The sequence below is a fragment of the Malaclemys terrapin genome, chromosome 18 (genome assembly GCF_027887155.1).
Source record: "Malaclemys terrapin pileata isolate rMalTer1 chromosome 18, rMalTer1.hap1, whole genome shotgun sequence".
Classification (NCBI taxonomy): domain Eukaryota; kingdom Metazoa; phylum Chordata; order Testudines; family Emydidae; genus Malaclemys; species Malaclemys terrapin.
The window spans coordinates 9,366,117-9,393,009 of record NC_071522.1 but is presented as its reverse complement, the minus strand read 5'-3'; the positions used below and the strand labels follow the sequence as shown (position 1 = coordinate 9,393,009).

At 41.5% G+C, this 26,893-nt stretch overlaps 1 protein-coding gene across 1 annotated transcript; it reads right to left on the bottom strand.

The window, feature by feature from the left end:
- Positions 1-4,724: 4,724 nt before the first annotated feature.
- WSB1 (WD repeat and SOCS box containing 1) lies at positions 4,725-17,474 on the bottom strand. Its single transcript, XM_054008687.1, has 9 exons — positions 17,327-17,474; positions 14,715-14,883; positions 13,316-13,584; positions 12,121-12,252; positions 11,552-11,652; positions 9,130-9,302; positions 7,634-7,747; positions 6,516-6,623; positions 4,725-5,875 (listed from the first exon to the last, which is right to left on the bottom strand). Exons 1-9 carry the CDS (start codon positions 17,364-17,366, stop codon positions 5,716-5,718), a joined length of 1,266 nt encoding a protein of 421 aa, XP_053864662.1. The 5' UTR covers positions 17,367-17,474; the 3' UTR covers positions 4,725-5,715.
- Between the last annotated feature and the right edge of the window lie 9,419 nt (positions 17,475-26,893).

Genomic DNA, 26,893 nt, shown 5'->3' with positions numbered 1-26,893 from the left:
ATAAAAACCAAGTATCAGAATCCAGAGTCATTTCATTGCAGGCATATTTTATCTGGGTGGACAGTGGGCTCCTCCTTTTGAATTTGTTTTTGCCTTTAAGACAAGGGTGTTGATGTATGCCTTTTAAATACATGATACGGACTGTGACAAACTAACCATACTCAGCTAGAGTCGAGCCTCTGCAGTCCTTGCTGCTCTCAGGCGAGCGTAAACTGGTTTGAGCTGCTTTTCAGTCACACAGCATCACTCCAAGAGAACAAAAATTTCGAGATCATGAATTTTAGGGTTTGCCAAACTTGGCTCAAGTTACAGACATTAAGGCAGTTTCCAAGCCTGTAAATGTTACTTCATGAAATACTTCACCTCAAGGCAGCATTCGGATCTCCCTTAAACACTGTTGCAAATTAGAACCAACTCCATGTGAAATATGTGTAAAAATTGGTGAAAGATTAGAATCAGGTAAAGGGCTACTATTCTGATCTGGTAGCACTTTGCACTGATGTAAACAACTGCATAAAGATGCAGGAGAACAGAGAATCAGGCACCAGGCTGAAGTCAGCAACAGCTAAAGCCCAAATCCTGCAATGTACAGTGGTTACTTCACATACATGAAGTTCCATCTTTATTTCCTCTAGCTACAAAAGCATGAAACCATCAGACGTCTTTGGACAACATAATACGCAAGACACAGCATTCTGAATGACAGAGCGTGACATTGTTAAATCAAAGCAGATGTCATTAGTGCACACACCCAATTAGCTGGCGGTGGTGCCAGAATAATTGTGCTATATTTGCTGTAAAATAATGTAAAATAAAAAGGTCCCTGGTTCCTAAATGAGACACAAGAAATGATCACTTTGATCTTTTATACTTTCAGTTACATGTGAAGTAATCCCAATTTGACTATATTTGGACACACTTTGTGAGCAGAACAAATCCCCCCCCCACCCATCTCAGTCTAATTAAACTAATTGCTTAATGAAACTGAATTGTGTGGCTAGTTAATGATCTCTTGCTGGAAGATAAACGCCAAGGCACTTGAGCATAAGTCAAGGCTAAGCAAGCCATTTTCAAAGCAGGAAATTCATTTCGTTACCAAGTTAATTGTCTTTCCTATTGCATTTATGCTTCCTGTATCGAGTTATTTTTAAAAATACACAAAACAGGGCTACTGCCTCTACAAGATCTCTGAAGGGATTTAAATTAATATGGCTAGGGGTTGCATCCCTGAAGAAAATATTCTTTTAATCTTGGGAGTCTCTATCTATACACATTCTGCTTTGTCACTACAGTTATTTAGGTGAATACAGTGCGAGTAAACACCACGATTACAACTCTGGAGAGCTGAGCCCTCTAGTCATTCACAGAACGGGTACAGCACGAGCAGTTGCAGAGTAATGCCCAGGTCACACTACAAAGGTTTTGCTGTAGTAACTATATCAGTATAGTTGAAACCCTCCTGATGTAGATGCTATCAGTATAAAAGTACTTATTGTGCAGTATAGCTTATACTGGTTCCGCAACTTTTATATTAGACTGGGACTTTTACCGGTACAGCTATGCTAACACATATAGCTATGCTGGCAAAATCTTCTAGTGTAGACCTATCCTAAACTTACCACTGTAGCAACAACCATGAGGTCAGGGAGCTAGTCTATAAGAGGGAGGTTCCGTCTCTTTGGGGGCCACTGGTTTGCTATCCTCCCTGGTGAGAACAGCAAGCAGGGAATCTGTGCCAAATGTGATATATCTACTTAAGTATTAGAAACTGGACAGAGATGAACTCCTCAAATTCACTAGACTAGACCATAGGAGCAGCTATCAGCGGATAACACTGGTAGGTTACAAAAGACCTAAGTCACATGTGACCTGGGAGAAAGGCTCTGTACCTCAAATGTCTTCAACAACCCTCTCATTTGAATTTTAGGCCCCCTACTTTGTATTGTTTGCTTTAAATTAATTAAAATTGCACTAAACCAAAAAAAAAATGCAGGTGGGATAGAGCAACAGATGCGCACTGTACTGCTGTTCAGAAAGCTGCTGCTGTTTCATTAGTTCGGAGCAGACTTATTCAGGACAATTAAGTCCAGCTGACAGGTATTTTTACTCTAGTATGATTGGTTGACCAATTTTGTTTGGCACCATCATGTTAATGGAATTGTGTACTGCTCTATCGCACTAGCGTAACTGTCTCCATCTAAACGAGTTACATCATTTAAGAGAGTTTTAAAAATGTAAGATTGACCTTGGTTGGTTGGCTGGCAAAATTGACTTACTAGCACTTATAGGACAACCAAACCCCCCCCCCAACCCCTGCACAAAATTTCAGCTACATTAAGATTACATTTGATTCACTTTATTTTTTTTTTTAAATTGTGGTACTTAAAAAGAGAGAAAGACTTTGGAATTCAGAACCTGTATTGGGATTCCTTGTGGCTCCATAGGGCTGGTCTACATGGGGGGAGGAGGGGAGTGTCGATGTAAGATATGCAACTTCAGCTACGGGAATAGCGTAGCTGAAGTCAATGTATCTTATTTCGATTTACCTCCCATCCTCACAGCACGGGATCGATGGCCGCGGCTCCCCCGTCAACTCTGCTACCGCCTTTCGCTCTGGTGGAGTTCCGGAGTCGACGGGAGCGCATTTGGGGATCGATATATCGCATCTAGACGAGACGAGATATATCAATCCCCGATAGATCGATTGCTACCCGCCCATTCGGTGGGTAGTCTGGATGTACCCTTAGAGACTAACGAATTTATTTGAGCATAAGCTTTCGTTAGTCTCTAAGGTGCTACAAGGACTCCTTGTTCTTTTTGCTGATACAGACTAACATGGCTACCACTCTGAAACTGGTATTAGGATTGGAAGATTATTACGAGTACATAAAAATAATGGGCACCTATAACTTCTAAGTTAAGGCCTGCTTTTCAAGTTGGATTTCTTCAAATCCTCTAACACTGTTTTGAGTGGCATGCAAAAGCATGACTTGAACTAGGACACAAGTCGAATATGTCCGAGTGTGAGACAGCACAATTCTCGGTAGCTGGTTGGGTGAGTGCCAGTAAGTTTGTAGTAGATATGTTAATTTGACTAAGGCAGGGCATTTTTTCTAGGCCCTTTGAAAGTATTTCAGACTGATAACCTCCCACCCCCCAAAAAGTGACAGCAAATTACTGTACTCGTTGGTGGATATTCATGGTATTGCCACCCTTACTTGTGTGCTGCTGGCAGCTTTCTGCCTTCAGAGCTGGGCGGCCAGAAGGCAACAGCTGCTGTACCTCTCCTCCCCATGGCAATATTTTTTGTGATCTCATGACTCCCCTACAATCGCCTTGCTACCTCCCCCCGTTTGGGTCAGGACCCCCAATTTGAGAAACACTGGATTACGGTGATCAGCCTAGAGGTTACCTTTAAAAAAAAAAAAAAGGCTTATTAAACCAATTCCTTTGAAAATCCAGCAAGCTAGTAAAATTTACCTTTTCCTATACATTTGGACCATTTTTGCTGTTTCCTACTAGTTGCCCTTTGCACCCACCCATGTAGGTAGATAGCTTACAATAGCTCAGTTCCCTAAATCACATTACAGAAGATAGAGACCACAAGAATTGTAAATAACCCTTTTATTTAGCACAGATGTGTCTTGTAATCAAACTTTTCTTCCTTAAATTTGTCATTAGCTGGAAGTTAACACCCCAGTACAGTTATTGTGCAAGAATTGTGCAAGTCTGCTACACTGGCCATAAGTAACTTTAATCCTATCACTTACAGACCAGTTTTCATTTCCGCTTGGTTCTTGACTTCCCTCATTTAATACGGAACATTTTTCATCCCATTCACCATAGGCTTTTCAGTTTGCAATTGCTGACTTATTTCCATATTCAGAAGGTTTTCTTAGCACCTTTTCAAGGCAAACTATTTCTGCTGTACTCATAGTTGCAGCGGGTTTAACTTGCCCATCCCTTCTGAATTCTTCCTTTTGTAGAGTTCTAGTCAATATTCTGTGTTTGCTGCAATTAAAGCTCTTCCCCCATCTCAACCAACTTACTAAATCATTGTTCAAAATCTAGTCTAACTTTCAATGTAGTCCATTTATTATGGATGTCAGATTTTATAATTCTGGAATTTTCTAGCCCACCAGCAAACATTTTATATATGCATGTATGTATAATGTATGCATTAAGAAGAAAAGCATTGTACGTTTAAGTAACTAGACAGACTATTTCTCCGTGCCTGTATAAGGCCATGATTACACGGGGAGCGCTTTACCAAAGTGCTCCTAGGACTTCAGGGAGATGCAGTGTATACCAGCAATGCTGCAATGTTACTAGTATAGTTTATTCCATCCCCGAAGCCACCCCCATGCCAGTAAAAGCATCAGTATAACTGCATCTACGCTAGGACCTTTTGTCAGCACAGCTATCAATCAAGGATCACACTTTATACCCCTGCCTGGCACAGCTATGCCAACAAAAGTACGGTGTACACATGGCCTAAGAGAATCTTCCATACCTTGGGACGGTCTTTTGAGAAACTTAAATACTTTCAGATATACTGACATGCGATTTAACACTACCAACCCTCCTTCATTATATGCACTGTATTATCCCCTTGAGGGTTTAGATTATTATCACAATATAGTTAAACACTTTCCACTCAAACGACTTAACTATTTTTATAACCAACACCTCCTTGCATACAAAAAAGTCACCAGACATCATGGTTTCAGAAAAGTGAGGTTTTTGTACAAGTCTTTAATAAAAAAACAAAAATATATATATAATCAGGCATTTTATGCAATGCATACATTCTTTATATCTGCAGGTACAGATAAATAACAGAAGGCAGAAGCAAACATTTTGCTTATCGTTGGCAGTTAACCAATATCACCCCCTCAAGAGATATTATAGGGTCCCAGAATAATACAAGTCTGTAAACTTCACATATTACAGAAAACATACCAGGCAACAATACAGTAGTTAGATTTCAGAAATTTAAGGATATTTTTCTTAATCACAACCCAGGGTTTAAATTTAATCTTTGTTGTTGCAAAAATTAAGGCCTGCTTTGGATGACAAATGTGTTTGCTAATTGAAGTGATGTTCCGGACTTATATTCTATCTAATCCATCCCACACTCAACTTACTTCTCTTCACCACACATCAGCACTAATGAAAACTAAGCTGTACCTCCCCACAAAAAAAAAAAAACTAACATAATTTTGTATCTGTGGATCAGCATCCTGAACCCCAACTAATGTACGTACAAAGCAGTTAAGCTTCTTTAAATCAATATTTGTCTAACTCAGTGTCCCAGAATAATAGCTATCCTTCTGCTTTACAGCACTGATGGCTCTACAGAAACAATATATACACGATATACACTGAATCAGAAAAGCAATTTAGAAGGTCCACTGATAACACAGCTGCTCACATCTACATATGTACATGTTTTCACAGTTAGATTTTAGAAAATTGTCTTGAGAACTTCAGAAATACTTCTACTGTATTTTTCTATAAATAATATTAAAAACTCCACTGTCAAAATGCAGGACAGATTTTTTAGATGTATCAAATTTAAATAGATCTTGAAAACTTGTAGAGTTTGAAGGCTGTATAAAGCTTGAAGATTCTTTTAAAATGTACCAGTAATATTACCAGTTTCAGCAGACTGGTCACATGCAAGGGATTTTGGGTTTTTTGGATTTTTTTTTTTTAAGTCAGGTAGGAAAGAAACTCCACCACTTTTGAAGGGACAGGCAGGTTCTTGACTTGGCTAGTAGGCATCACTCTTCTAATTGCCATGCGACACAAGTGTTGAAGACTGGACACATGTTTTGGAGTTGCCCAGAAGTACACGCTTCCATCATGCGTTCTGCACACAAACACATAAAAGTCAATTATTCCACAGAACTACTTTCAGAATTGCACACCCTTATAATTAGATAGTTGGGGGAAGGCCAGAGAAATCCTCTCCTCTAAACTACTTGTTCCCTAACTCTACATGTTAAATAGACAAGTTGAGATTGCATGCTCTCTGCTCCTGGGATTTTGGGCTGGGGCTGAAAAAGCACCCAGCAGGTCTCACGCAGCTCTCTGACACTGAGCTGCTCAGACTATAAATAGCAGTGTACTATGCTAGGGAATTCAAGGGGCCTGTGCAGGGCTGCCTAGTGCAGTACCTGCACAAGGAGAATTCTCCCCTGGATGGCTAAAGGGCTTTTACAGCACTTGCACTGTGCTGTTGTAGAGTATATGGGTCAGGCCCACGTTTGTGGCTTGCTTGATCATTTCCTAAATATTAAAGAGAAATAAAGTGAGACTATGCTTGTTAAACTCTCGGTGGTGTTGAACTCAAGGCTTGCTTGACTAAGCTTTGATGCCTCCTTCAAACAATCAAAAGCAACAAAATGGCATTTAGAAATGAGGAAGCTAGAACGGTTAGTTAACATTTCCAAAGTCCTTTGAGGATGAATATTACTGCATAAGTTAAGTATTATTAGCTGTATACTTACCCAGCAGCTAGAACACTGCCATCAGTAGAAAAGGCACAACAAAGCCCATTGTTCAAAGGTGCAACTTGTACAGGATAGTCTTCTTCAATACTCCAGAACCTCACCATTCTGGAAGGAAAAAGTTAGCTGTTAAAGATAGAGTAACCAATTTCTTTAATGCAGTACAATAATTTATGAAGTGTTAACCTAATTGAGAAAGAAATATATATTTATGTATTTATAATGTACTGTCTTCACTTGCAGTCATGTAGTCCAGTGGTTTTCAACCTTTCATTTGCAGACCTCTAAAAATTTTCAAAAATGGAGGTGTGGACTCCTTTGGAAATCTTGAACAGTCTGCAGACCCCCAGGGGTCCGCGGACTACAGGTTGAAAACCACTGATACAGTCAGATATAACTTTATATTTGTGCATCAGACAGATACCAATTCTCAAGAAATATAATGCAAGTGGTTTGAAGAGTTTGCAATAGACACTACAGACTTAGAAACAGCATGCCAAAAAAATTAGGTTACTGCAGCCAAAGAATTTTAACTGATGATCTGAAAGTGTAGATTGAGTCTCAAAACATTAGCAGATGTTATTTCTGCTAGGAATTCTCAGTACTCATTTTAGCAAGCTACCAAAGCAAGGTAACAGTGTTTCCTTGCCTGAGACAGGATGACTTTCCTATCTTCAAAATCTTCTACTTTAAAAACTTACTTTTAGTCTTCATTAACAAAACCATATACAAGTACAAAAGTAAAACAGGATGACCCAAGTAACCATACGGATTCATTTTTTCTTGAAAAAATGTCATTCAGACGCAGAAGCATGCTACTTCAATGATTTATTGAAATCACGCGAAACAGAGGGCCTTTATTTCTCCACCCTTTTACAGATATCTTTGTATATTTACAATGCTATTTAAGTCATCTACCCTGTGCACCATCCCTTGTTTATTTTATATGGCTATGGGAGAGAGTTTTACAACAGACCATCATTGAGACAGCAAGGCATTGGTACAAGCAGTCAGCTAGAAGTCAGTTCTCAGTTTAAAAAACTAAGTTGTGCGTAGTACACAGAATTTTTAATTACTGGGAAGAAGCAAGAGTCTGACAACTCTTTCCTCATACTTACTTATCATCAGCAAGGCTTGCAATGTGCAGTCCATCGTGACTAAAAGATACAGATCTAACCCATCTGTCATTCGCTCCCCCAGCAAATATTGGAGTCGGAGCAGGAAACAGATGCCTGTAGACAGACAGACAGGCTCAGTTAACAGCATAACCATTGAAAACTATGTCGGAGTTTCTGTTAGCTATGATCAGCGATAGACCTCAAGAGGTTTTTTTACACACACATTTGTCTCTGAAGTATGAATTGAGAGACACTGCTACACTGCTCTATAAAGAACACCACAGTATTAGTTATATACTGAAGACACTTCCACTAGTAGGTTTTAAAGCACCAAAGTCTTGAATTACACATTTTCAATGACGGAGAAAGTACTCTCCCAGAACTGAGTTTCGAGCTAATTGTTCATCTCAAAAATAAATTTTCATGTTATAAAACAGGGGAATTAAATAACTACAAGATAGAGCAGTTTTCTCCCAGGGAATAAAATCTTATTGTTTGGTGCCAATATGGTACATCTCTCACCTTCTACTGTCCAAAGCTGATTTTTTTCTCATTTACTAGTCAAGCAAACCAAATAAGAATTATGGGACTGGGGACTTCAAGAGGTCATCTAGTCCAGTCCCCTGCATTCTCTTTCCAATTACTGTGCAATTAACAGGCATACCTTAGGTTTTTATAAGATCTTGAACCATTTTAGCAATTCTGTTAGTAAATATTAACTGGTTATGATTTGTGTATGTTAAACTCATAATTCTTTGTATACTGAATACTCCCAGAATCCGTGCTGTTTAGCCCAAGTGTGTCTGGATTCTAAGGCCTCAGTGTCTGTTCTTAAACTGAATTGAGCATGTGACCAATGCTCAGCAACTTAATCAAGTATTGGGCTCTAATTATTCCCTGCTCCTCTCAGTCCACAAGAGTCCAGGTGTCCAGGAAGGGACCCTTCTCAATTAATGAAGGATGTCTACAGAGGTACGTTATAATAAACAACACCGGGTAATTGATAAGGGGTGCTTATGATCCAATTTCATCCTGTGACTGATAAAGGTATTTATTATTGCAGATGTTTTCTGTTATGAATGAAATAATGACCCATTGAAAGATATTTTTAACTCATTAGGAACTGCTGGTTGCCACAGCTGTCAGTAATAATGACTGGATTTGAAATCTGTCTCACATCCTATAACTAACTTCCCAAAAACTCTTTCCTTCTAGACGTGAACTGAAATACGCTGTCACCAATTCTCCGGTTACAGAGAGCTGGAACGTAGGTTTCCTTCCAGTATAGTGCTATATTAAAGTATTGCCTGATTGTCTTTTTTATATAAATAAAACTTTAACTGAGTGAGTTATTTGACATATCTTATTAAATCCATACATGCAACAATTTCATAACTGTCACTCCTTGCATTTTCATTAGGTATAAACTATGGTCAGATCCTTTTGTAAATTCCAAGAGGGAACTAATATTTAACACATTTAAATACTCTGCTTACCCAAATTCCATTAGAATAACTCCAATATGGGGATCCCAGACATAAACTCTAGTATCGTAAGATGCAGTAGCCAGTAAAGCTCCATCAGGGGAAAACTCACAAGCTACAACATCGTTGAGATGTCCTTCTAGTTTACGAATCATGGAGTACTTATCCATATCCCAAAGAAAAACCTGAAATTAGAAAAGCTAATGTTATAGCTTTTGCTCAGATACCCAATGCAGCATTTACATTTCTTAACTGTCTGCTAGTTTTACTTAGGTTTATATAAATCAAGCATTATAAATTACTACAATTAAAAATATGCTCGTGTCATACTGAGATTAAAATCAATTTTTTTAAAAAATTAAAGCAGACATGCAAATTCTAACTTAAGTTTGTTAAATGTTATTTACAAAATAAGCCAAAATATAAGAAAGGCAATGCAATTTAACCATGTAGTTTTACTGAAATCCATGTATTACAAAACTATTTTATTAAAATACACAGAAATAAATAGGGTTAAGCACTACAGTCCCCTCTTTTCAGTAACTACCAAATTTTTAAGAAATATACAGACAGAAAAAGTAAGGTTAACATATTGTTACTCCAGTGGCATCCCCTTTGAGTTTAAGATCACTTGTTTACAATACGCTTGGATCACCGTCAGCCTAGGAAGAGAAACAGATACTGCAAGCAAAGAGAATTTTCACAGCCAAAAGAAATGTCTTTGGCAACATAACAAGGAAGTCTAAGCACATTATTAAAAATTGTTTATGCATCTTAAGTTTAATTATATCAACAACAAAAACATTTGAGTATTGTGATTTACCCAGCTTACTGTAAATCTTACTACAGAAATTGGTAAAGTATGAGTATAATACTAATTTTGGGGGATTTTAACATGCAGTTCTAAATTATATAAAACTGCACTGAAGACTGTGCAGAATAGCTTAATATGAAGGATCTACTATGTTTTAATGTAATGTTACAGAAAATAGGCTAACAATTTATGGGTACAAAACTATATATTAAATCTGTCCCTGTAAGTCCTCTTTAGGTCTTTCCTCCCCCCCCAGTACAATTTTACTTGCAGATTAAATACTAACAATATCTCAGACAGATAAAATGCAAACAACTTAAGTTTAACCAAAGAAAATGGTATTAGTGCCTCACACACTTCACTAAAATGAAACCATTTTTAAAGTCAGTTAGTTATAAGTATCATGTTGACCAGTTTCACTAATAAGACCCCAACATTCCATAAAACTGGAAAATAAAATTTAAGTTTTAGGAGTCATTGGGTTTCACTGCTGTGAAAATTAAAAAATAAAAAGAAAGAAAGAAAAAAGCAGAAAGTGGACATCAACCAGCACCTGCGTACGTACAGTACACCTTGCAGTCGAATGCAAGGTTACTTCGTCCTATGGTAAAGTTCGCCCCCAGCCTGGTAGCCAGAGATGCCACTCTTTCTGCCCAGCTAACACCATTGTGCGCCTGTGTGAGTGGTGCCAGCTTAATCTCAATCACACCAATATTGCTGCCACCACCTGTGACAGGGAAAGCAAGAAGCTTATGGAAAACACACAGCCTAAAAATATCAATGAATACATCCACATCTGTTCTATTTTAAAGGACTAAACTGTTCTCTATCAAATCTGAACTGTTAATTTACCAAACTTTTTTTAAAAATATAAAATGCATTCTAACAATTATCCTAGCTACTAGTCTTCAATGTTCACATTAATTATGGTTTTGCTAATCAATTAACTTTAGTATACTATTCATAGAAACTATATACTAGTCTTTTCCCTTTCTTCTATTTTATACTAATGAATAGTTTTTCAGTGCCAAGAAGAGCAGTTTATTGTAAAACGTGCTTTACCCGCACTGCTTTCAGTTCTCTAGCAGGACATTAGAATATAGATGGAAACAGAACCATATGCTGTTCTTCATTCTAGATGTTTTAGACATCTGAGTGCTATTTGTATTTGAGAATATGTAGAAACATTTTTGTTCAGCTGAAGAGACCATGACCAGCTCAGACTTTGAAAAGTCCTTTTAATTGAGCAGGAAATAGAAAGGATAAAATCAACAGCAAGATAATTTGATTAAAACATTAGCCTACATATTCCATTCTTAACACTGCAAGTTTTACTTTCCTTGGTTTTTATTTTATGAACAGATGCAGATGTGCAAGCTACTTCAAAAGGATGCTTAAAGTTTCTTCAACTAAAAGCAGTGCAAGTTCTCAGTTCATAAATCAGTATATGAAGGCATCTTAGGCAGTTTACTTCAATTTCTTTCATGCAACTTCTTGCATCATCATAAAAACATTAGAAGTTCATGACACCGAGCACAAGCTTTGTTTGTTACTTAGATTTAAAGTGATTATATGCACAATTCAATAATAAACTTATGAACAAGAAACTCTGACACATACTGCTTTACTGGCTCCAACGGAACACAGAATGGAAGAGTCTGGAGAAAAAGCACAGCCATACACCCAATTCTGGTGCCCTCTTAATACCTTCATCATATTTCCTGCAAAGGAAAAAATGGCAAAACTAGGAGCATTAGTTCCAGATTAGTATCCCCCAGGAATAGTCCAAATCCAGTTTTATTTAACATTTTATGCAAGAGATTTTTTGAAAAAGACACTGTACTGTTGTTCTAAACTCTTTTTTTGTTTTAAAGAGACTCTGGCTGTATAAAAGTTACCTGCCATATTGAAATGGCCTCCGAACTCTGTACCTGGACCAGCAGGGTCAGCACACATACCATTGTCAATGGCCAGTGAACCTCAAATACATGCTCCTTGCTGAGGTGTAGATACAGTCTGCACTATATGGGATGAAGATTAAATGACTACTACAAGTGGGCTGAGGTCAATAAATATTTAAAAATCCAAAATATACATTGATACTACTGCTGATGACTGCAGAAAGACTGCTCTATGCTCTCCCAACAGGCGAATTTTAAAAATAAAAACAAACAAAAACAAAACTATACCATCATCTTTCAGGTCCCACACTCTTAGCGTTTTGTCTCTTGATGCAGACACTAATATCAGGCTGCCATCTGGAGCAAAGGTTAAATCTCTGACCACTTCAGTATGGTCCATCAGATTAAGGAGGAGTTTTCCTGTTGCACAAGAACGATATCAATTAAGAGAAAGTGCATCGCCATTCTTTTACTCAAACTAAATGCCCACGAATAAAGCTTAAAGATAAAATTCCGTCCTCCTTGCCTACTTCTGGAGACTGGCTAGAGCAGAGATGTATCTAAAATATGTAAAGAAATTAATCTTGTATACCTACTTCATAGTGATAAGATATATTTAATCTTTCAACTCTGACTAGGTCTGGAAAAGCTAAACTTCTAAAATCTATACACTAACAAGATTAGATGTCTGAGAACTAACCTAAGTGACTAAGTGAATTACCTTTTAACTTTAGATGAATGCATGGTTTTGTTCTTAACTTCAAATAGCAAGTTTTTCAATAGCAACTTCCCTAATATTCATTAAGTAATTTCACTACTAAGTGACCAGGAGTTAGTTGCGGCCCAATTTAATGATAATTACAAGTTAGATTGCAGGATCCTGTACCCACTTGTAACTTCAAAGGTTACGACGATCAGCCTATTTTAACAGGATCAGTATTGCTCATAAAAAAAAGTGAGGCAAGCAATAATTATTTCTAAAAAACCTTCCCCATAACCAAAGTACTAAAGGAAACTCTTCCCTCCTGGAATGCTAGAGTTTTGCTTAAAAAATTCAAGTGTCTCAAGTCAAGCACATACTTACACACTTTTATGGACTGAGGCCTAAACTAGTATTTCTTCCCCCATGCCACCCAGTTCTCTGCCACATCCAAATGACACTTCTAAAGTGCATTTCAGGTGAGATTTCACAAAGCAATAACAAAACAGTAATGGTTTGGTATGTAATCTGTCATCTTAGCCCGGAGACACTAGAGCACAAACTGAACCATTTCTCTTTTCAACAGCATTTCCTTGGTACAATTGTAGTTGCAAAGGTCCCTTCTATTTTTAAACCTAACTTAGTTCATTTTAACTTCACTTTTCAAATTAGCATTCATAAACCAATATATTTAGAATCTAGCTATTCTAGTTTATGATATAGCTACAATGCTGCACTGTTAAGTGACAATGGTAAGACACACATTTAAACAAGCTCCCGTACCTGTGTATACATCCCATATTTTGATGCGCCCGTTGTTCAAGCCAGTTGCAAGCAGAAGCTGATCTTGCCCAAATTTGAATCGATGCCATTCTATGTTCACACAGCGACTCTGTTTTTCAGGCACTGAAGACCCAAAAGCAAGACTCCAGACTATATCACCACAGTCAATTATATGCTCACAAGGCTTATTTTTTTGACCACTATCGCTGTTCTGTCTTGAGAGTCTTGCATTGACTGAATTTGCAACATTCTTTGTGCCATGCAACAAGCTGTAAAACAAGTCAGCATTTTAGAAATAAGCGTTACTCTATAAACACAATTAACTGAGTACTTTATTTCAATAAATCTATAGGCAGTCATAATACACATATCGCTACCGTATCTAAAATGAATACCTTCACTTAAGATTTTAAAATGACTGTCCCTTGTTCCTCAATTGTGAAGAGGGTTTGCCATATCTGAAAACCTCTCCCATTATAGCAATAAATTTTAGTTTCCTAATTCTGCCTCTGTACAGAGCAGTTAGCTTCTTTAACCCTTCATGAAAGATAACATTTTAAATGCTATACTTAAACTGAAAATTTTAGTGAGAATCTGAATGTATATTACAGTTAAGTATTTGAGTTGTTTTTTATATAAAAGACTGGGGCAGGGAGGGATCCTTTCTGTTCTGCTATAACTCACCAATATGCCCTTCAAAACACCACATTTAATTAGAAAAATCCTAGTAAGAGATATTGAAGCCTGCACACACTACTTAATAAACTGAGCACAGTGAAAAGAAAATGTATTTGCTATACAGGGAAATGCAGTTGTCAATCACAAAGAAGTAATTTACCAACTTCCAGATGGACTTAAAAGTAATCTGCAAATTAAACAAAAATGTGCTGTGTTGTTGTTTTTTTATGATGTGCTGAAAATAAGCTGAGAATATTCTGCGTGTTTTTTAAGTTTAGAGATGCCAAGAATATAAGGTCATGTTTCCTGATTTTGTTGGAGGAACCAAAAAACTGGAGTGGGAGTTCTGTCCTCAACTGAAGAGGTAGGCTATCTGAATCTCTTAAAAGAGCTTCTCTCTCAGTGTTTCAGGAAGTTGATCTGGTGTTAAACAAGAAGTACAAGTTTAAAATCACTTCCTCTCTCATTGCACAAGTCTGACTTTCACTTGTGGTATCAATAGTTCTCCCATTGTCCATAGACTCCTCCTACTTATATAAAAGTCAAGACAATTTATAGATAAAAACCCAAATAACCCAATCTCTCATTTATACATCTTAAAGAAGCAAAAACAGCACACCATCATGTTTGTTTATTTGCAGGTCACCTCATATTTCTTTTACAAAATGAAGAAATAGGAGAAAGTGAATTTGATAGCAAACAGCACAATTTTTAATCTTACAAGTTATTAAAGCATTGAGTCCAGGGAACAAGCTTTACTATGCGATGTCCTTGTGACCACGCAAAGTAAGATCCATCAGGTGCAAAGGCAACAGTCCAGTTTTCACGTCCACACTTCTTATCAAAAGGAGATGTTGGGGCTAAAAGTTCTCCGATAGGACGTGATCTTGCTAAAAAACAAAAAGGAAATCCCATTTAAAATGTGAAGAAGAGATCCAGCATATTTTAAACTTATTACCAAAAATATAGAGATTTCTGCCGATATTTTTGCTTTAAATCAGAAACTAATTTTAGGCTAGAAAATGGCTGCGTCACAGCCATTCATTTAAAGTCTTCCTTAGAAGCGACTGCAAAAACTTCAGGTCATTAGACAGCAGAAATGTACTTAAATAACCAACAAGAAAACCACATCTCAAGGTAATATAAACCCAGCTGAAAACTCATTTATGAGTCTGTTGAAACTATGATTTAAATTACTCTAACCTCCAGCATTACAGATAGCACCAAAATTTGTCTCTCTCAATTCAAGCAAATATTTCAGTACAGCTGAATAGAAAATTTACTTGGTGAAATTTTTAATTTAACATTAAGTGTGTGCAAAGTCAGTTACATCGTGTCTCATCACCCTACATAAACAAAACATCACCACTGATGTATTGTCAGGCAAATGGGAGACAGATTTTTATACCAAAAATTCCACTCAATCCCGCTTATTTCTAGTGAGTATAGCAGAAGAAACTAGCATCGGGCAATCAGATTAATAAATATTTTTCTTATTTACTGGACTCGAACACAGAATATCTTCTCCCTCCAATTTAAGTGGAGTGGCAGTTTTAGTGTCCTCATTACACTAGCCAACATATTTAAGAGGACAAAATAATGCTTTTCATCAAATCCATTTTTACAAATGCAAATTTAAAAGGAAGGGGTACAAAAAGATCACACATGGTTGTTATGAAATTTTAAAAATGTTTATTAAACATGCAAGTGCTTGTTATGGATTTACAATGTTCCTACTTCAATATCAACTGCCTTGGAGCTTGTGCCTCCCTAATATGAATGGAAGGAATTGTGCAGCAGCCCTGCCCTTCATGACGGGATCAGCGCCCCAGGCTGGTTTCTCACGTGCTGTCTGTATTCATATAGCAGGGAGGCGTTTCTGTGAGTACATGAGAAACCCAACACATGCAATGGCAGCTATTAACCATTCCCAAAAAAGAAATGAACGTTGGCAACAGTGAAAATATGTATTTATATATTGTTTCGTGGCTTAAACAGGGACTGTTTTAAAAAGCCACCAGTAGAAAGTGTCCAAAATAGCTAAACAAAATATATATATTTTTAAAATTAGAAATCCCTTGTTATCCCTTATCATCTGCAGGTTTTTTTTGTAATATTACCAAAAATAAAACTTCACATAAAATGTGCACTATTATACATACTCCACAATTTTTTTTACAAGTGACAAACACAATAGCTTTAACAAAAGAACCACGTTGTCAGACAAACAAACAATCCATTTTTTACTTATGAAGTTGACTGAAATCTGTATTTCTATGATTTCACACAACTAGCAGCCACCTCTTATTTCAAAACGGAAAAGGCAAGGACAAAGACTTTGCCAATCAAGACTGCTGCATCGAGTTAAATGGAGGCGTTGACATGCAGAGTCTGAAAACTCCTCTGTAGCTACGTGTCCTTCCCCCTGTCGTAGAGTACATACTGTATCGCTCTCCCCTCAGCCCTAAGACATCTCAGGATGCTCCGTAATGTGCTCAAAACCTTTGCCCCCCATGGGCACTGGCTGGACCATCCCAAACCAGCGACCACATTATAGATTCTAACGAGGCGGATAGCTTTTATTTTTTGCAACCACATAGCTGGCAGCCTATAGTACCTTCACACCTTATCAATAGCCAACACTGCCTGGGTTCCTCCTTGGTATCCACCCCCACACCCCAATCTCACCATCCACTCTCAGACTCCTGGCAAGGCCCCTCTCACTACCCAACACCTCATCCCACTGCGATCCAGGGAGCGCCCAACCCCACCCACTCCCTCCCTGCAAGTCACGATGTATTCCCCCCCCCCCGCCCCTTCTCTCCAGAGATTCTCCCCTCGCTAACTGGCCTCCCTCCAGCGGGCGTGTCCCCCACACCTAAACTCCCATAACCCAACCCCCCCAGCCCACCTCCCCAGGACCCCCCCCCCATCTCCATCTCCGTCCACATTCTACTCAACCCAACCCCCCCAATCCACCTCCACCGCCTCTCCAGGACCCCCTCATCCCCACCTACACCTACACTCCCCCAACTCCCCTCTTCCACCCCCCATTCCCACCTATACCTACACTCCCCCAACGCCCCCTCTTCTACCCCTCCAGCACCCCCCATCCCCACACTCTACCCAACCCCCAGGCGCATCTCCCCCCACCCCCACGCGGGGCCACACTGTACCCAATCCAGCCCCCCCTCGCACCTCCCCCCAATCCTCCAGCCCCTCCCCCACCTTCACACTACCCAACCCCACCCATTCCCCCAGGCTCCCCTGCCTAGTCCTTCCGACCCCGCAGACTCTACCCTCCCTCCCGCTGCCCCCCCCCCCGGATCTCACCGATGAGCTTCTCGTTGACACTCGGGGGAAAGCTGGCCATCTACGGAGCCGCCCTTCGGACCGGCTCTGATACAGATCGGGGCGCTACGGGACTGACCGACCGGACTAACGACTACCGCTGCGCTAGGCAGGACCGACACTGAGACAAAATGGCCGCCGCGTCCGGGGATGTCGTGTAGGGGCGGGGGAGGGCGGGGCCTGGGCAGTCAGGCCACGCCCCGCCAGGGGGCGGAGCTATAAGCGCGCTCGCACACACACGCACACCCCGTCTCCTCATTGTTAGGCCGTTCTAGTGCGAGGCGTATCGGGCGGCCACGGCCCTGGGAGAAACCATTTAACCATTCCATGGGGGGAGGCGCGTATAGGAGTACGGGCAGAACCAGGGGGTAGGAGTTAAGGGTAGGATGAGGAACAAGGTTCGTGCTAGAACCAGGGCTTGGACCAGAATCAGGGGCAGACCAGGGGCAGAACTAGGCACAGAACCAAAGTTTGGACAAGCTGGCATGAGAATAAGTCCTGGCTAGGGCAGGACCCCTGACTAGACTGTAAACCCTCCAGGACAGGGACTGTGTTTTCATAGAGTTATGTACAGCACCTGGTACAAGGGGGCCCCGATCCTTACTGTGGCTGCAGGGGACTGCTTGTAATGCAAATATAAAAGAATAGTTCCTGATAGGACTGGTGTTAGGAACATTGCAATGAAGAACAATAACATCTGAGAAATGCAGTCTTGCAAGCCATCTTGTCTAACTGGCCCCAAACTTTTCTCTGAAACTGGGCTTGTGTTTTGCACTTGAACCTTTTTTTTCTCATGCAAGCAGCCTTCTTTGCTCTCAAGTTGGGAAGTTAGACAAGCCGTCTCTGGAGGAATAGATTTCAAGGGCTAAATTTTCACAAGAGCCTCTGAAATTGGATATTATTTTCCTCGTTTAAATGGACATCGGAAAGTGATCCCACTTAAAGACAAAATCCCAAGGTAGCTTAACAGGCAGAGGCCCACTCTCAAGGTACATTCTGCCAATGAACTCTTTTTCCCCCGATAGTGAAATACTATCTTGTGTTTCATTGGTTGAGTGAGATATGCTTTTTTATCCTACTGGAGAATCAAAGGGGTAGAGTTTCTATGGAACCAGACAAAACTAGAATCATCTCTTGCTTTTCAATTAAACTCCGCCAAATTAGTCTTTAATTTATAAATTCAGTTGTTTCCTTTCTTCATTCTGTTTTCTTCCTTGCTGTCCTTTCTTATACATTCCCTTTCTATACCTCTTTCTGTCTGGCTGATTTTGTCAGTTTTGCTGTCCCTCCTTTCTCTGGTTTACTTGAGGGAGTTGGGAGCAATACCTGGAATAATGTGTCCCTTTTTAATAGCTCTCAAGAGCGGTACAGATGGATCACAAGATGCCTTCCGTCTTGCACTATTTACTGTCTTTGCCATTAAGTGACTCTAATCTAATGCTCTTTCCACTAATTTAATTTACATTCCTAAACTGTTTTGTTAAATCTCAGCTCATATTTTAGTCCTAATCTTTTGTGACTGCACTACAATCAGCTGCTTCCAGACACCCTGTAATGTATTGTTACAGTATACTAATCCTTTTTTCCATTACTTCCAGGTCATCACCCTAAGGTTCAGTTTCCCCACTCTCTTTCTGTCTAGCCGTGTCTACCCTGTACATAGAACCACGTTTGGACCCAGTTCTACAAAAATCAACAGTTTCGGGGAACCTGATTATGACAGGTTTGTTCCTTGACATGGTTCACTCTTGCAGTGCAGATGGGACCTAACTATTTTGCAGTCTAGCAAGGACCCAGCCTTGCTTGTAGTATGCCCCCTGGACACAGGTGAAATACAGTTCGTTCCCGTTTACCCTCTCACTCAACCAAAATCATGTTGAGGGGGAGGGGTGTGTAACAATCCTTTGACCAGGTCTAGCATGTTTTATTTTGTAGTATAGGTGGAATCTCGAGTGACATGAATACAGCTAACTATTTCAGTGCAGTCCATCCAGCCGCATTTTTCTTACCACAGTCATGTTGGCTCATCCACATTCACCATGCTGCACGATGATGCTTGTATGAGGGCAGTCTTAAAAAATGTGGGTAGCTATCCCTGGCTGCTTCAACTCCTAAAGGCAGAGAAACGTGGGTGTTTTTTATTAAAGATGTCCTCCTGCAAAAAGACCCAGGGAACTGGCGCGTTGGCTAAACCAGTTACACAAATTTGGTTAAGCAATCTTGTGTCTACACAGTAGACTAACCCAGTTAGAAACCACCTGCAGCCTGTCACGCACATTACAGCTGTTATCTAATCAGGGTAAAAATTTCTGTACCATGAGTTCATCTTGTTGTGTGCGAACATGAATCATGTGTGAAGTCAGCCATGTTACAAAGTGCCTCCAAACTAAGCTTATCTGTTGAGTCAATGGTCTAAACCCCATTGTGTTATGGGATCCATTTATGACATAGTTACCTTCCCACATGATTCAGTCTTACAGGTTAGGTGAGATTGAACTACATTGCAGCCTTGCTAATGCCCAATGCTGTAGCATACTTCAGAAACACCTTTAAAGCAATTAAGTCCTATTTGTGCTGAACCATGTTTTAACTGTGTCAAGAGACTCATGCTTTGTAACCGATCCCCCAAAACAGCAGGATTCACAGTGCACATAAAAAACACTCGCTTGTGCATCCTAACTTGTAGCCTGGGAACCCTAACTACGACATTATGTCAACCAATAGGCTTTCTATCGCTATTTCAGTGAAGACATAGTGAGCTTGTGTTCATAAACTGGACAGCATCCACATAGGATAAGACGAGACATGCTCTTTAGATGCCTAAATATCCTAAAGGCAGCAGTAACATTCCTACCTGGATGAGTAGGATGGGTGTTGTCTCCATTATTTTTTTAACTTTTCCAGCCAGGTTATGAAATCTCTGATGTCTATGAAATTGCAGCGCCTTTGATTTCATATTTCCCAGCCACTGAGATTATGTAAGGATCCAGCCTTTCCTTGCTCTGCTTTATAGTCTAATGCACAGTCTGGGGAAATGCTAAAATGTTGAGCCAGAATTTATAGTTAAGCTCAATGGGACTTGTTTATATCCTGCGTGGGGAGAAATGGACCACAGGGCTACATCTCACTCTTCCTGACATAAGAACGGCCATAGTGAGTCAGACCAAAGGTCCATCTAGCCCAGTATCCTGTCTACCGAGAGTGACCAACACCAGGTGCCCCAGAGGGAATGAACACGACAGGTAATCACCAAGTGATCCATCCCCTGTCTCCCATTCCCAGCTTCTGGCAAACAGAGGCTAGGGTCACCATCCCGGCTAATAGCCATTGATGGACCTATGCTCCATGAACTTAAATAGCTCTTTTTTGACCCCTGTTATAGTCTTAGCCTTCAAAACATCCTCTGGCCAGGAATTCCACAGGTTGACTGTGCATTGTGTGAAAAAATACTTCCTTTTGTTTGTTTTAAACCTGCTGCCTATTTCATTTGTGGCCCCTAGTTCTTGTGTTACGAGAAGGAGTAAATAACACTTCCTTATTTACTTTCTCCGCACCAGTCATGATTTTGTAGACCTCAATCATATCCCTCATTAGTCGTCTCTTTTCCAAGCTGAAAAGTCCCAGTCTTATTAATCTTGCCTCACATGGCAACCGTTCCATATCCCTAATCATTTTTGTTGCCCTTCCTTAGTCATCCATCCATTCCCCTCTCTGTCCCTTCCTCCTCCTTTTCCCCCCTTTCTCTCTCCATCTGTATCTCCAAACTCTCTCTCTCTCTCTCTCTCTCTCTCTCTCCCTCCCTCCCCTAAAGGCTGCATGGCCCCTTTCCTTGGCCTCTGCTCACTTTAGCAATCATTTGGTCCCTCATCTCACGCTACTCACCAGGGCTGTCATTTTAGTTTCTTCCCTAGGTTCTCCTTCTTCCGAAATCTCTGCTCCCAGTCCCGATTTTGCCATGATTTATCCCAACACTGCCAGTGTCACATGCTACACTTCCATGTAGATGCTGCTTCCCCAGTGGGGAGAGATTCCTGATGTCCTCAGATAGCACTTTTAGAAATGCCAGCAGAGCTGAACCACACCATTAATCTCTGAGCCTTCTTGGCCCTGCTGAACATGGAAAGAAACTACATTCGCTGGACAAAGAACCTTTCAGAGTTTCTATTATATTGAGCCAATTGTGCCAAAACTTGCTCCAACACTTTCTCTCCTCCTTAAAGATGCAACAAACAGACACTACCCTGACAGTTCAAAGGGCACCATTAAATTTTGCTGGAAAGAAGTTTGTGCAGCAAGGTTTGCAAAGAGCTCAGATTAAATAATACTTTTCTATAGCGTCTTGTATTTGAGGACCTCCGAGCACTTTAAGTATTATTATCCCTATTTTACAGATGAGGAAAGTGAGGCAGAGCTTCAGGGCTTGTCTATCTGGGGAAACTGATCAACACAGCTATAACAGAATAATTATTCCACTATAGCTAAACCAGAATAGCTCCCTGTGTGGACACTCTATTCCAGAATAAAATTAACTTTAATTTGGTATAGTATTTACATAGGGGAGTTAGACTGGCATAGCTAAATTATACTGGAATAGCCATTGCAGAATAGTTACTCTGCGATAGCTATGCTGGTAAATTTCCACCATGTACCCAAGACTTAAATGACTTTATTAAGGCCTGAGCTACACTAAAAAGTTAGGTCAACCCAGCTATGTCGTTCAAGGATGTGAAAGATCCACACCCCGAGCAGCCGAGTTAAGACGACCTGACCCCCACCGTCAGGACAGTGTTAGGTCAACGGAAGCTTCCACTGGCCTAGCTAGCTACCCCCTGTTGAGGAGGTGGATTAACTATGCTATGCTGCTTGAAGTCTAGACAAACCCTAATATTAGTGCACTGGCAAAGGCAGGAAAAGAAGAAGGGGCTTCGACTCCCTGTCCTGTGGTCCAACCACTAGACATGGTACTTTACTTGCAGCACAAAGTCTGAGTCATTTAAGTCTCTTCATGCTGTTTAGAGATGGAAAAGCCCTGAACATCTCTCCTCGCTTAACCAGTTCATTTCTCCCAAATGTCAGGGGTATTTGTACCGCTGGTGAAGAACATGAAGAGTTACTCATAAGCTATGAATGTTTGAACTGGGCCATCACGTAGCTGAGATTACTCACTTTGGAAGACTGCAGAGGATTTGCATGCCCCTACACAGCCAGAATAAGGCTGCTGACTGTGTTTGCTTACCTTGTGCGGCTGTTAAATGAAGGCCGAGAGAGCAGACAAGTAACACAGTTTTGGCAGTGTTACCGAGCCTGTGGGTTTCCTGCTATTCTTGTGTAGGATTTTTAAGAGAAGTGATATTCTTCTCGAGTTCTTTTACTATATGCATACGTATCTCCATAGCTGATGTTTCCCCCCATAGGATTGTCCTTCTCCTTGGAGTCACAGATTTTAAGGTCAGCAGAGACTAATAGATAAACTAGTCTGACCGCCTTTATAACTTAGGCCAGAGAATTTCATCCAGTTACTTGTGCACTGAGCCTATGTTTATCTAAAGCAGATCTTCCAGAAAGGCATCCAATCTTCATATGAGAATGGAGAAGAAATGGAGAATCCACCACTTCCCTTCTTCAAAGGAAGGAGCGGGGGAAGGATAGCTCAGTGGTTTGAGCATTGGCCTGCTAAACCCAGGGTTATGAGTTCAATCATAGAGGGGCCCACCTAGGGATCTGGGGCAAAATCAGTACTTGGGTGAGTGAAGGCACGGGGCTGGACTCAATGACCTTTCAGGTCCTGGTTACTTTCCTGGGCTCACAATGAGCTACACTGGACTCTCTTCAGAGATGGCTGTCACTGTTCCTTTGCCGATTAGGCAGGGTCAGGGATGGAATAGGCAGAGTGGAAGCGGCTTGCATGCCCCATACAGTCACATGTTGCATGAGCCTGCGAGTCTGGCTGTGCAAATGGCTCCAGGTGATTTATGCTTTTTCCATTATCTTTCCTTTCAGACACAGCTGCCAGCTCTGCGTAGTGTTGTTCAGCTCGGATGTTAATGAGCTCAGTGCCATATTCCCCCATCAGCCTCTGTCAAGATGTTACGGGTTGCCGTGAACTTTCACAAATGAAAAGGGAGTTTACTTTTGAGGAGGGCGGGCGGGCAGCCAACATTACTTTGTAAGATCCAGCCTACATGGCTCTTTCTGATGCCATTAAAGCACCAGCTTCTATTTATTCAATTTTCTTATGTACTGACCCACTGAATCTGGGCACGTGTCTCATTTCTGTTTCTTCCTTTGGATTTTTCGGGTAATTGGGTTGATTTAGATGTCTCGGAACTGTCCTTGCTGACGTTTTCGTGGCTCACCCGATGAATTATTAGACCTAACTTGGCAAGCAAAGGCTAGGGGGCCTTAAAGGCCTTTTATTTATTTATAAATGGAGATATCCCATCTCCTAGAGCTGGAAGGGACTTTGAAAGGTCATCGAGTCCAGCCCCCTGCCTTCACTAGCAGGACCAAGTACTGATTTTGCCCCAGATCCCTAAGTGGCCCCCTCAAGGATTGAACTCACAACCCTGGGTTTAGCAGGCTAGTGCTCAAACCATTGAGCTATCCCTCCTGATGGGACCCTGCTGCTTCCATAGATTGGTTCAGCTTCAAAAGGAGGAGAAAAAGGTGGACAGATTGCTAGGTGGAGGGTAAAATAGTGCTCACCAGATCAGAAGATATGGCCCATGGGCTGGATTGCATCCTCACTGGTGCAGGGAGTTGCAAATAATCCTTCTCTCCATCATCAAAGCCCCTTGTATCATGATGGTGGTAGTGGGGATTTACCCCTAGAGGAGGGCAGGTGATGGTGGTTCTGCTGCCCAGGGAGTGCAGATGTGAGTCCCACCATAAGTGCCCTAAGAGGCACACTGGTGAGGGTGCATCAAGGATGAGCGGTAGCAGCCACTCCCTGGTCAGTAGCAGCCACTGCCTAGCTGTCCGCAAGCCCCTCAGCAGGGTGGTGGTTGCTGGCCACCTTGCGTTACTATAGCCTTCTGTTGGCAGACTTCCATCACTGAGAACCAGGCACCCTCGTGAATGAATCCTGGTTTAAACTGGCATTAACCAGCAGTGCATCTAGCTCATGGCCTCTACTGCTTATGACACAATTCCACCTTCTCCACACAAGCCAGACCAACCATGTTAAAACTCGGCTCACGAACAACTGAGTGTAGCAACTTCTGTTAATCCTGGTTGTTTGGCTGCCTCGATGGGCCCTAGAGGAAAAGGACACAGCATGCTGCAGAATTTGGCTCAGTAATAATTGGCATATGTATAGCCCTGTGCTCTAGGGAGGCAGGGTGCTATGTCCCTGCCCCCAAAGAGCTTACAATCTATAGACCAAACAGAAGAAGCGATAACCAAGAGGGAATGCAGAGCACAGGTCATGCCAGTGAGATCCAGGTGGCTGATCTGTGTAGCAGTACATGTGTCTTGGTGGTGTGGCTTTATTAAAAAATAATATGTAGTCTGGTGGCTACGGCTGGCAGATCCAACCTGGCTATCTCCCCTGTTTCTGTTGCTGCTGGAACAAGTGATGGCCACATGTAGGGGAAGGACGGGGGAAAAGGTATCCTGGATCAACTCTTGCTGGTCCATTGGGGGCAGGGAATGGGAAGAAAGGAATAGCAGGTCCAGAGGAAAAGTGGTGATACTCAATGTTTACCCACAACCGCAGCATAACTGGATGGTTTCTACTAAAATGACCAGCAATGGAATAGATCAGGAGTGGCCAACCTGTGGCTCCAGAGCCACACATGGCTCTTCAGAAGTTAATATGCGGCTCCTTGTATAGGCACCGACTCCAGGGCTGGAGCTACAGGCACCAACTTTCCAATGTGCCGGGGGGTGCTCACTGCTCAACCCTTGGCTCTGCCACAGGCCCTGCCCCCACTCCACGCCTTCCCGCGCCCTCCCCTGAGCCTGCTATGCCCTCACTCCTAACCCCACTCTTCCCCCAAGCCTCCTGCACGCCACGAAACAGGTGATCGGGAGGTGTGGGGAGGAAGCGAAGGCACTGATCAGCGGGGCTGCCGGTGGGTGGGAGGCGCTGGGAGCCAGAGGGGAGCTGATGGGGGGCTGCTGACGTATTACTGTGGCTCTTTGGCAATGTACATTGATAAATTCTGGCGCCTTCTGAGGCTCAGGTTGGCCACCCCTGGAATGGAAAGCATTAAAATCACAATGGTTCATCATTAGGTTTCAGAGTAAATATCACCATTTCCACAGATATGGGTCAATTCTCAGTTCTCTTAGTGCCTGATTTTCACGTAGTCTCAAGATGACTTCTCTTTTTACCCCTTGCAGTTTTGTGAAAGTGTTTGATTGCATTTGAATGGCTGGATTGCATGTAGGCAGCAGCCAGTTAAACATCTGAGGACATCCACCGTTGGAGCAAAGCTACACCCACGGTTATTTTTGTCCATAAGCCACAGAGAAGAAAAAGGGGGAGCCAGATTTAATGAAAGTTGAGATTCCAGAGAAAACTGGTGGCAGAAGCAGGGAAAGGTTAAGCTAATGTACTAGCTGGTGCTAGCTCCATCCAGTTCTTCCTCTCCCTCCCCGCCTCCCCACCCCGCATTGGATGGTCGGAAGGCAGAAAAGAAAGTTACCAAATATGCAATTCATGCTTTGAAAGCCCTATGTCCCAAATCTACAATCTCTAGTAATTATTAACACCAGAAATTGTGAAAGATCAACAGCCCTTTCCCTTGGACACTGACTTAAACATTTCAAGTTTCTTCTTGTGGCCATGGGCCTCCATTGGGGGGGGGTCTTTGTTCAGCCATCACCCCAGTCCAAATAATGAACAGCAGCCTAGTGAATCCAAGGGGCAGGACAGCACACTTCACTTTAATGCCTTGCCACACTACTTGTAAGTAAGAGCTCAAGGGCTATAGACTGGGTCATTTAAAAATCATTACATGAATAGCACACATGTAATTTGGCTGCAGATTCTACGTCCTCTTCCCCCCTTCCCCCTAGTTCACATGGGCAGACGCAGCTCTAGGTTGCAGAGGTGACACAAACATTGTGGAGTAAACTGCGATCTGGAGTCAGGACATGCAGCTCCTATTGAAGTCCATGGGCGTTGCACCCACTTGCAGTAGGTCTGAATTCAGCTCCTCACATTTAATGATGTAAGGACTGACTGTGCCAGTATTAAGGCAAAGGCCTGCATTGGGATATTGTGGGGTATTTAACACCCCATTCTATTTAGACTGTTATAGTGCACCCATCATTGTTGTCTATGAGCTCTAGCAGGGGCCAGTCCCTACACCCTGGAGAGTAAGGATTTCCACTGTAGCCAGATCTTTACCTGGTTGAAGGGGGAGAAGGTTCCTTGTGCCCTACACACACAAGGCCCAGCCCTGCTCCAGCTCTTCATTAAGAGGAAGAATATAATGGAGGGGGCAGGATTATGTACAGGGGTTGAGCGAGCATAATGAAGAGGGAGGTTTGAGACTTCCCAAAAGGAATAAGGCTGAGATTTTGAAAGGCGTTAAGGAC

Coding starts and splice junctions, on each gene's coding strand:
- WSB1 (XM_054008687.1), bottom strand. CDS start 17,366: ATGGCCAGCTTTCCCCCGAGTGTCAACGAGAAGCTCATCG. Junction 12,253..13,315: donor AATATGGGATGTATACACAG/GTACGGGAGCTT, acceptor CTTGTGCAACAG/GAAAACTCCTCCTTAATCTG. Junction 5,876..6,515: donor GGCAGTGTTCTAGCTGCTGG/GTAAGTATACAG, acceptor GTTTGTGTGCAG/AACGCATGATGGAAGCGTGT.